Genomic DNA, 11,644 nt, shown 5'->3' with positions numbered 1-11,644 from the left:
AGGCAAGCAAGAGAAAGCGAACACTACGTGATGCCAGGGGGTGGTAGACCATGTCAAATTCCCACATGTAGGTGTAAATTACCATTGGTTCAGACAGCCTGCACGATTAAGGAATTACCCAACATGGCAGAGGAGGCCTGTCCTATTGATCTGTCTGAGGAGATGTTTGTAAACTGGCAATAACACCCCCACACTTTCCGCTTCACCGCCAGGGAGGGCTTTGACCTCCAAAAGCAATTTCTATAGATCAGCTTGCACTCAGTAGGCCTTCACCTGATTCTGAGGCTGGTAACCTGAGATCCAGCCCACGGCCAGCCTAATGCACTCTATGGATTGTGCTGCTGTCTGGACCGCATAGGTAGAAGATCATGGTGGTTGGCAGAGTGATGGGGTGATGCAACCACTGCTACATTTGCTATACCACACTAGAGGTATATTAATGTTAGCTGATGCCTCCTGGCCCTAAGGTAACCTCTACAGTGGCCAACACTCACCAGAAGAAATGAAAGGGAACTGGGAACATTCACATGTCAAACAGAGGGGAACTCCAGGACCTGGGAGAGGAACAACTACCCTGAGGTAACCTCATGCATTCAATCTCACTACAGTAAGAAGCTTAAGGTTGACAAACACACAAAAAACTCAGCTTGCATGGTCTTGTCAATAGTCCTAATGATGTTATCCTTCATTATTAGCAAAAGTAGCAAATAAATAAATAAGGGTCCTTGATTAGCAGTAGCGGACCTGGGAATGAGGCCAGAACAGGATAGTTGGTACAGGTGTACAATCATTTAATTACTTTCAAATGTAGTTTACAAACGGGTAAGACAAGTACCATTTTCAAGAATTATACAAGGACACAAATCAGCTTACACAATCATTTTGTGCAGTTTTTCATCTCTGGGGCAGAACCTTATTTTCGGGCAAAAAGAGAGAGAAAGCGAGGGCAGCTTTATCCTTTCTGACCAAAAACCCATGTTAGGTTTAACGATCAGTTTTATGCATCCTTGCCTCCTATCAGGATTACATAACTTCAAATGCTCATTTGGACAGATGGGTTTATTTACAGAAATGAAGAACAGGTGGTGGGGAGAAGGGACAGACAAGTGGTATTACCATTGTTCTCTGAGGTAATGGTGCAAACAAAGAAAAAGAAAAGAAAAAGAAAAGAAAAACAAAATACTTGAAACAAAAAGGAAAGTTATTTCCAAAGAAACATTTGCCTGTTTATTGTTGTTTTCGGATCAGCAATGAACTTTCTTTTCTTGATATTTTTTTCTTGCTTACATCAATACAGAAAAATCACAGAATACATAGATGTACAAATACAAAAACACACCATTCTCATTCCTGGAGAGAGCTTAGGGACCAGGCCATCTGTCAATTCAAAGTGACCCATCTTCTTTTGAGAGCGAAAGAAAATAAAAGCATTTTCATCTGTGTTGTGTCCAGAACAAATCTGAACATATCCCAGTAACAAGCATGTCAAAAAAAAAATCTTTCACATGTTCACATGAGCCCATCTCTGAGAGGAAGAACAGAACCACACCTGCTTAGGTGCCTGGACATATCAAATTTACACCTAATTAAATGAAGATGAATGAGCTACTTTAATCCTCTGAGAGAGTTTTGCCTGTTTTTGTTATAGGAAGAATTATCAGGGTAATTAAGGGAAAATGAAAGCCAGTCTCTCCATTTCACACAAAAAAGCAAAGAAAAAAAATACTCTCCCTTGCTTTAGATTTGAATCTACAGTTTATACTGTATATTTGAGTGGAAAAAAATGTACAGCCTAAATCTTTAAAGCCTAGTTTGAGTAGTTCTTATTAATATTACTTAAATTTATTCCTGTACAATGAAATACAACTTTAACCTCAAGACAACAACATCTGTTTAAAAATACAGAGGGTTTTCTTTTTCACCAAGATTGAAACATAAGCCCCTCCCACTCCCACCCAAATCCCACCCCAACTAAAATTGGACTTTATCAATATATACTTTTGTGTGTGTTTGTGTTGAGTTTTGTCACATCTTTTTCCCCTTTTTTCAGTGTGTGTGTGTCGTGTTTGTGTATACAAGTGTATTTTCTATGTCATTTACTCACAACACTGTAAACATACATAGACTATATTACATGTGCTTGCACTGGTTCATTGAATTTGGTTGACTTCACTAGAACACCACAAAAGAAGTGTAAGTTGGGGGGAGAGAAAAGAAAACACAAAGACATATCCCTGGGGGAGGAGGGTGGAGGTCCAGCAGGTGCTTGTTGAGGTTGGTTGTTGGGAACAAAAGCTGGAGAGTTAACTATTATTTGTTTATTCATTTATTTTTTTTTGTAAGTTAGTCTCTGACAGGGTAGAGTTCTAGCCAGAGACAAGCTCAGTGGCCTTGCTGAGGGACGTCCCACACACACACACACACACACGTTCACATACACACAGCTGCAGCAGGAGTGGAACAGGTGAGGCGCGCTCCTTCATTGTAGTAAGGAAGAGGTGATGTCGTCCTTCCAGAGAAAATGTGACTGGACAGGAACATATGGCTTAGACCTGCACCATACATGGATCACCACTAGGGGGCAGTGTCCTAGGTCTGCCGAGGAGAGAGAGGAGCTTTGTAGGGAAGGAATGCTAAGTCCGTTTGCATTCCCCATGGAGTCCACTGCTACATCAGAAGTTCGCCATTTATATCATGGTGAGCCTAGTCTGCCTCTCTCAGTTGCTGCGGTGGGGGAAGAGGGGATCGCAAGGGTGGTGGGGGAAAACAGAAGTCCACCAGAGCAAAAATGGAGCTGTGAAAACGAAAAGGGGGAAATGCAGGCATCAACCAGGTAGTTCACAAGTAAACACGTCGAAGGTCTCCCGGTGAAGTGATGGTGTTGCACTGTGGGCAGAGTTTCTTGTTTCCCTGTTGAATAAAAAAGAAAAAAAAAAAAAAAAAAAAAGGGAGACAGCCTGGATCAGTACATTGTCCTCAAAATAAACCAAGATGGGTGGAAAATGGCAAAGAAAGTGGCGAAATTGCATGTGTTTCAGGCCGTAAAACCTCCCAATTAAGCCATGTGAAGCTATTCTGTTCCTCAATCTGTTATTTTTGGCCATATCACCCAGGCTTAACGTGGATCACTCCAAAATCTTTTGTAATATGAGGAGAGTGTATGCAAATGTACAGGCTGAATGTCGTAGCTTCTGGCGTTACGCAGACCACCCTGTTCGTAGTAGGGCAACGCCCTCTCTTCTAGCACTCTGATCCTCAGTCATTACCCATAAATGCCGTGCAGTAAAGAGAGCACAGCAGGGGGAGCAGTGAAGTCTACAGTCTCACACACAGCTCAGTGTGGTCCAGAAAACCAATGCAGAAGCAACCATTAGAGTCAGCTAAGAAAGCGCCGTTGATAAAACACAAGAGTTTCTGAGGTACAAAAAGCATACTGGAAAACACGGGTGCAGAGTGAAGCTTGATAAGCCCAATAGAGGTAAACTGTTACATTCTTCCTGTCAGACAGAAACAGAAATTCCTCATTTAGTGTGCTGTTACTAGAAATAGATGGAACGGAGAAAAGGGATGGACGTGCAGACAGTGACATAACCATGAGGAATTTCGGTACCACTGCTGATAATCTCCATGCGGAGCCTTCAAACACCACACACGGCCTGTCTCGAACACTAACACACAGCACTAGGACAGACACAAGCTCACTTCAGAAGAGCAGGAGTTTCTGCCCCAGAAAAGAGAACACACAGTTGTGAGCAAACACCGGTGTCTGGGAACTGGGGATGCCAGTATATAAACTCCATACTCTCTCTCTCTGCTCAGTAATGTTAACATCCTCCTTCAGACAGTAGGTGACAATCATATAGAATGACATCCTAACTACTAGCGGTGTAGTCTAGAGGTCTGATATCAGACCTGAGCCCATCAGGGTCCAACAAAATAGGTCTGTGGTGTTTTCTACAATGCTTGATTTTTTTTTCTTGTTTGTCATGACTTCACTTATTTTCTAATAACAGTCATTATGGAGTCAATACAGTTACAACCTACAAGGCTATTTAAAAAAGCTCTTGGTCGTTGCCTCACTACGAGGAACTTCATACAGAGATACACAGAGGAGTGTTTCACTTCTCACTGCTACTGCTGTAGTACAAAGGAAAATGTTTTGTACAGATTTTTTATTTTTATAGAGGACATCAAAATTCAAAAATCCTATCTCCAATGCAATATTTTTACAGGAGAGGGAAAACATTCTTTGACTGCATCTTTAAGTGAGACTATACAAATCCCATTAGTTCCCTATCTGCTATACTTGTGTATAAAGTAACTACACCTCTGGTCCCTCTTGTACCAGTGCTCATGCAGATCCATATAACGGCTTTGTACTCCAGAAACATTGTCCAATCACTCCTGGTTCTCTCATCTACTGTGTTTCCTTTGTTTAGGTTTGTGAGGGTTACCTACATTTTACAACCGGCTCCTCCTTCAGCTATGTGCAGCAGCGGTGGCGCTAACCAAATTACATGCATTTACTTTGATCAAGACACAATGAGCCCCAGCGTGCTGCTTTTATTGCTGTCTTCAGGCAACAGATTTAATGCCCACATTAGTAACAAGCCTCTATGGCACACAAGATTCTCTGACCAGCCCCCTCCCCTTTCCCTTCATCAGTGCTGTACATAGAGAGTCTTGTGAACAGAGGAAAGGAAAAAGGCTGATTTAATCTAACGCATATTGAAAAAGGGCTGAGGCTGTGAAACATTTATTTATTGCTTCCTCATGCAGCAGCAGAATAAGCTCAGCTTCCCTAAGAAGAGTGGCTGAGAAGAGCTTTGTGCGTAGGAGGACAGACGAGGAGAGGGCATATCTATTTGTGCGTGTGTGTGTGTGTATTGGATTGGCTGTATGGGGACTGTAAACGGAAGCAATTTCAAGTCTTGGGATGAAAGGCATGGTGAGAGAAATGCCCAGCAGAGACAGGTACAAGAAAAGAGAGAAAAGCTTGGTGACAGATGGGTGTTGTCATGTTGCTGTGTGACCAGCTCTGTGTGAAGATGCAGGGTTCTCACCAGAGTCCTAAGCCAGCATTCTTCACAGTGGACATGCCAACACTGGATGGAAGTGAGGGGTGCTGTGTAAGAGTCCTGTTGAAGAGGGAAAAAAAAACATCTGTTACCCTAAATCTAACAAACTCAACAGGAAACACCACATAAACACACAATCACCATACATGCCTAACAAAAACACACCCAAATGAGACGTCACCAGCAGGCAGCAGCAGTATCACAGCACGCAGGATGGGCAGGCAGTGAAGGGGCACTGCATGAAGGTGTGTGTTTGTGTGTGTGCATGAGTCTGTGAGGATCCAGTGCTGGGTGGGAAAGGGCAAGGCGGGTTGAGGTCTGTGGGTAGGGGGCACAGAGAGGCTTACCCTCCGGAGTGGCAGTAGCCTCTTAATCGCGCTGCTGCCTGGGATGAAGCCTCTGTAAAAACAGCAGCCAGAGCCCAGGGGTGGGGCCTCTGCGCCCCCGTGCCTCGCCAGCCCCCCGCCCTTGCCGTCAGGCCCTGTTGGGAATCGTTTCCGCTGCAGGGACACGCAAGAGCGCCACTGAGAACGAGAACGCGCCCACTACATCGCACACACACCCGGAAAAGGCTAACGCAAGGATGTGGTAGTGAGCAACACAAGATACAATGTGAAAGGCAGTGGAGGATGATGAGAGCTTCTGTTGTGCTGCATAGGGACATTTAGCCGGGACCTTTAGGCACACATTTATACATTACTACAAGGTTGTTAAATAAAAAAAGTGATGCATTGATTTTGGAATGGTATATTCAAATAATAATGTAATATGTCCAATAATTATGTGCAAATAATATTCATTAAAATACTCACTTGTGTTTAGCCCAATAGAAATCTTTATTATTAAATCTTTGTTATTCTCCAATGCATTAAAAAAAACTTCCGCTGATCATATCGATGTACTTAATGTACTTTTGAAATAATCTCTCAATTAACAAAAATAATCAAACTGAATCTTAGCTGAGTGTGAGATTGTCTGATGCATGCATGTCAGAAATTAACACCCCTTGTAAAGGAGAAAGCACATCCTATTTTCACTTGGACAGAAATTAAGTATATGGATCAAGCTGGGAGGCAATAGCTAATGCAAACAGAAGATGGCAGTAGACCTACACCAATGAATACCACTGGTTCCCCAAAAGCAAGGTGACTGCATAAAAACTGTAGAATTTGCCTATAAAGCTCAAAGAAAATTAGAATTGCCCCATTAATAAAATGCACAAAAAATGTAAACGAACAAAAACAAGCCTAAGCAAATGAACAAAACATTCAAATGACAAATTCTCAGGGGTGCAGCAGAGTACAGTACAGTCTACCGGCCTCTACAGAAGGGAACCACTGCCAGGAGTGCATTGATGTACCAGTTTTTTCTTTGTCAAAACGACATGTGCAGTCATTGTTGCCTGAAGGTCCATGGCAGGGCAAAAACTTTCAGCGGGTGTTCATTCTGTGGTCATACTTTGCTTTCTTTGGTAAAAGAGACAGAACACCACCACAAAACTTCTACCTACTTGATGTATGATTGCTTGGAACTTACGAGGCTGTTCAACATTCATGAAGATGGCATGCAAAACAGCCAAACCAAGGGAGTGCACAAATATGCCACATGATCATGCAACATCTTACCATACAGATGAGACACTTGTATCTGTCTCCTCGGAGGATCTGCTTCTCCAGTTCTCGAATACGTGCCTTCAGTGCCTCCAGTGTGGTTCCTGTGGAGTCCTCTGTGATTCTGCAGAGCGACAAAGCTCATGGTCAATCGGGGCATTACATACCACCAAACTAAGCACATATCACAGCTTTTCTGTCATTATGGCACCATGTTTACAATGATCCGATCATTTTCCTCTTAACTCTACACAACATTTTGTAAAAATTGTGAATTAGAAAAAAAACTAATTGTGAATTTCAAAAAAGCTTTAAAAGAACTGGCATGTTCAGGCATCACTTCTTCACACAGCATGGTGTTTAAGGCAATCCTCTAAGAGCAAATTCACCAACCCCATCTGTCCATCCTGAGCCCTCACTAAAGATCCACTGATGAATGCCCAAGGGCTGGTGAATGTACATTTAACACTGTCTGTAGCATATGAACTAGCAATAACTAAATCAATATGGCTGCCATTGATTGTACAGCACAGTGCTTGGTGAGATGTTTATGGTGATCCGCTCATTTTCCAGCCAGATGGAGCGCTGATCTACAGTATCGATCGGACGGTGCACCGGCGTTCTCCCAGGCGTTCTCCCCCCGATTAGTGCCTGTCCGTTTCGCCGGCTTTTCCGATAGCGCCATTTATTACACGCCTGTGTCCCCCCCCAATGAGAACTCATCCAATGCACACACGGGCCTCTCAGTAAGCAGGATGTAAATCAGGAAAGGGGTCATTAAGAGGCGGGAAGAGCTGTTTATGGACTGCCGGCTCCCCTATAATGCCAAACGGAGAGAACAATACCCATGCAGGCGAAGAATAATAGGCTTCCTCAAGAGCCTGCACTTCGGACTGTGCTGCAACCAGGACAACAGGTGTAGAGATTATGGGAATGATGCACGGTGGGATACTGAATGATAATCTGCTCAGAGAATGTCTTCTATTTGCTCTGAATGAAAGTGGCCTATGCAAAAAGGCAAACTATTCAGTATGTCAATTTGATTCATTAGTAAATACTTTGTGATGTGAACAAAAATAATAGTAATCTTCTAATCAACATATCATAGATTCAGTTGAGGGCTTTTGCCTAGTACAAATTGGTTTTAAACATACCTGATTTAACTCAGTATTTAGGTTTAGTAGATGTGTTTAAGCAAGACACTGACTAGTCTTACAGGGCCAGCCATGATCTTGAAGCGAGAAGGTCTGAAAAATGTAGGCTAAACGTGGGTGGGAAAAAAATCCAAAGGTAAAATTTCCAAAGTAATCCAACGCCCAAAGATGGCATCACATACAGGGCAATGATATATGCTTAATTTTGACAAATAATAATAACTAAGCATGCAGGTCGCAAGGTACTTTGTTTTGCTCAAGTTCATGTCTAATCTGGATATGAAAAGAGCACGGAACAAACAGAGGAATTCGAGGGTGGTTTTAGAGGTTGCATACCCTTGCTGGCAGGTTTAACAAGTTGTGCCCAGATGTGTATTCTCACTACAGGACCATGTCTGGCAATGTAGGAAACCACTACATTGTGTTGGACTCCTGCCATCTAGGATCAGAACTGGACCAGAAATATCAATCTAATAAAAATGTCCCAAAAGATAAGAATGATGATGAAGTCTAAATATATGGTATCTAGGTTATGTGAGTGAAGATTGAAATGATGCCTTGGTCTAAGCCTTTCCCAGAGGCATTCATAGGCATAGTCACAAAGGCTGGGTGAAGACCTTGGCCAAGGAGAGCTGGACAAGCTGGACAGACTGTCGGTCAGCTATTTGCAGGCCTACAATCAGCACAGGGACCATAAAGCTTTAAAATCTCTTCTTATTAGTGAGCAGCTTGTAAAAAAGCATTTAGCCTTGATTAGCGTGCTTGCTTATAAAGCAGACAGAGGAGTGTGCATGCACCACGCTGCATGCCCGCTTTTTTCCTTTAACGGCTTCGTAAATCGCCATGCTGCACTCTGCCATCAGGCCGGCACCAAGTGGAACTTTTCCCCAATAAAGTCCAACCCCACTCACATGCACTGCCATGAATATTCATTGAGTAGTGATTTATAGAAAACCGCATTCTAAAAGTTATTTAATTCCTTGGGGTAATAAAAGGGGGTTTTAATCTGTCTTTATGTGCAGAGAGTAGATGGGAGTGCTGGGCTTTGGTTTACTATAGGTCCCCACACACACACACACACACACACACACACACACACACACACACACACACACACTTACACATGAGACAGAGAGGACAGGATGAGCTCACCCACAGAGGCAGAAAATGATTCACCTGCTGATGAGTGTGCAGAGTTTGGATGGAGAAGTTAAGCAAGCATTTAACAGACAACACACTTAATGAAGCACTGCCAAATTTTACGTAGCCTGATAATCCCATGATATTGTGGAGAATGACATGAGCTCAACCAGAAAGTGATGCTAGAAGGACTTTTTGACAAAAGTGCACTATTCATATTATGAGGTCTGCAGGCTCATTAATGCAAAGGCCCTGTCCTTATATCAGTATCAACCAGTTATCCTGGACAGGCACTGTGATTTTCTAGGCAGTGCTTTCTGGTGAGATACTTCTGGCACTGAAGAAGGCTTTCCAAGTATGTGTGGGTCCTTCTGCACATTTTGGTGCTATGTGGACTTGGTTATATTTTATTTCAGTAGAGCTGTTCACAAGGCCACAAATCAGCTCCACACTTCCATAGTTGAAACCACTAGTCTGCAAGCCAAAAGTGACAGAGGCAATGTAAAAGTGAATGGCCAGACAAAAGCGAATAAAGGAGAAATCAAATGTTCCCAGCAAGATATCCAAAATGAGCATTATGATTGAAAGCATTATTTCTTTCAATCAGAGAGAAGTATATGTTTAGGTATTTAGGCTCAGGCACAGAGCAATCGTTTAAAGCAGTTTCTCATTCCATTCAAAGTGGTAATCAGAGTGTGGACCTTGACTATCAAAGCTCGCCATTAATGTAACAGGAGGGCTGTCAAGGTTCAAGTTTAGCCAGCTATGGTTCTGACATCAGAGCCCTACATGTAGCTTCTATTACAGGTTCAACAAGTTCCACATAGATGCATGGATGCAATAAGATGTCAGATTTTTTTTCAGTCAGACGGGTCATTGTTTCAACTTATGGACTAAGGTGCTGTGCCTCAGTGTCTGTCTTTTTGATTATTCTGAGTAAAATCTCTCTGATCATTACAAAGAAATTCCTGTCAAGCAGGAGCAACCTCCTCATTCCTTTCCATACATTTTAACTCTCGATGAAGCTTAAGTTAAAAAACAAGTTAAAAAACACAAACACAAGCTCAGATTACAACACCCACAGAGGGAGTGTTTTCATCTCACCATTACTTCATTTCATTTACATAGAAAATAACTTTACTGCTATATTAATGTTTAATATAAACACCTTTAATAATATAACTTAATAATTTAACCAAATTACAAGCCAGGTCCATGATAAATTACACAACTGAGCAAAATTTGGGCCTCATGTTGGTGTAACACTGCATCGTATGATATTGGACACACAAGGAGGAAAACTTATACATAGTGGAGGCCTTCTTTGAAGAGAGGTACAGCAGCAAAAAAAAGGTCATTAAAATAGAAGTCATCAGTCAGAAACTCAAGAAAAATTCAGTTATTTTGCAAAGTGGTACAGAAACCTGCTGCATTGTTTCAAGATGAGCGTGACATTTGGCGGTGATAACACAACCGGAACAGGGTGCCTAATTTATCTTGTCGTGGAAAAACAGACTGAAGCGGGGCCAGAGATGACCCTTAACCCCTCCAACATCACTAAGCATCCAGACCACAGAAAGCATGCTGAATTCATCAGAGATTTTTTCCTACATCCCTTCCACCATGTAAAGCTACACTCAAGCCTCCTCTCTCCCCTTCATGCCCACCACTTCTGTCTCACACGCACCCGTTAGCCATCCACAATGAATCACTGTAACTAAAGCAGACAAATCTCATTTTCATTGCAAACTGAAAAGCACACATTCTGCAAACAGTAAAGCAGGAGAATTGTTTTGCGTTTCCTGCTGTAGTGGAATCGTTCAACTTCTTGTCTGGCCTCTTTAAAGTGCAAAAGTTTAAGACACTGCTTCAGGAAATTGGAAATAAAATCATCGCCTGGCTATAACCATATGTTTGCATCCAGGGCCTGAAAGCGAGCTCTTAGGATCTGGAGAACTGTTCTGTAAAAGTAGTGCCAATTACAAAAGTCATTACACAAAAAAACTAATGCTTATTCAATACATAACATATAAACCACATCCCTGAAATACATGCACTGTATTCACTACACTTAGGAATATGCTGTTAGCATGTTGGAAGATTTTCAAAATGTTTTTAAAATAAATTAGCGTTTGTTCTTTGCTGGTTTGTAATATGTGGCAAAAACACTACAATATACAGCAATTATACTGCAATAAAAACTAAACAGGTTTATTTGAAGTTAAAAAAAAATTACACAAGTAAGTATTTGGGACAATATAATAGTACTACCTTGAGAATACTTCTATAATGCATGCATTTCACCCCTCCTACTTTCAGCTCTTTAAACCACCTTTAGGTCAAATTATGTGCTTTTAGCAAGTTTGGGAAAGCTGCATCTTGAAATATTCTTAAAGTTTAATAAATGTTTAATGTTAATAGAACCTTTTGAGGTATTAATTTCCTTATCTTATATAAAACTCAATCAAAGATTAAAATTTCAAAAGCATGCTCAAACATGACAAGCAGAACATAGGGAACAGTACCACAAACATCAGACTGATTTCATGTTTAGAACCAAGAATGGTAAATCAACCTCCTTGCCCACCAGTTTACCCCTTCTCCACCCTCCATGACCCCTCAGTGCCTGATTAATGATATAATCACAGAGAACTGTGTCTGC

The 11,644-nt window shown here is 41.8% G+C and overlaps 1 protein-coding gene across 8 annotated transcripts in view; it reads right to left on the bottom strand.

Annotated features, from left to right (window-relative positions):
- Positions 1–774: 774 nt before the first annotated feature.
- rnf220a (ring finger protein 220a) overlaps positions 775–11,644 on the bottom strand; it is a 143,560-nt gene continuing 132,690 nt past the window's right edge. For 4 of the 8 annotated variants that reach the window (XM_017702687.2, XM_017702688.2, XM_017702690.2 and 1 more), the window contains 4 exons: positions 6,704–6,812; positions 5,426–5,578; positions 5,064–5,138; positions 775–2,910 (listed from right to left, as the gene is read on the bottom strand). In XM_017702687.2, the coding sequence (XP_017558176.1) occupies positions 2,839–2,910; positions 5,064–5,138; positions 5,426–5,578; positions 6,704–6,812 (409 nt within the window). In that variant the 3' untranslated portion in view covers positions 775–2,838. The remainder of the gene's footprint in view (positions 2,911–5,063; positions 5,139–5,425; positions 5,579–6,703; positions 6,813–11,644) is intronic. The other 4 variants (XM_017702691.2, XM_017702693.2, XM_017702694.2 and 1 more) reach the window with 1 other exon arrangement.

Source organism: Pygocentrus nattereri, chromosome 2 (genome assembly GCF_015220715.1).
Source record: "Pygocentrus nattereri isolate fPygNat1 chromosome 2, fPygNat1.pri, whole genome shotgun sequence".
Taxonomy (NCBI): domain Eukaryota; kingdom Metazoa; phylum Chordata; class Actinopteri; order Characiformes; family Serrasalmidae; genus Pygocentrus; species Pygocentrus nattereri.
Note: the sequence above shows the minus strand (reverse complement) of the source record. Positions and strands in the feature narration are given on the sequence as shown.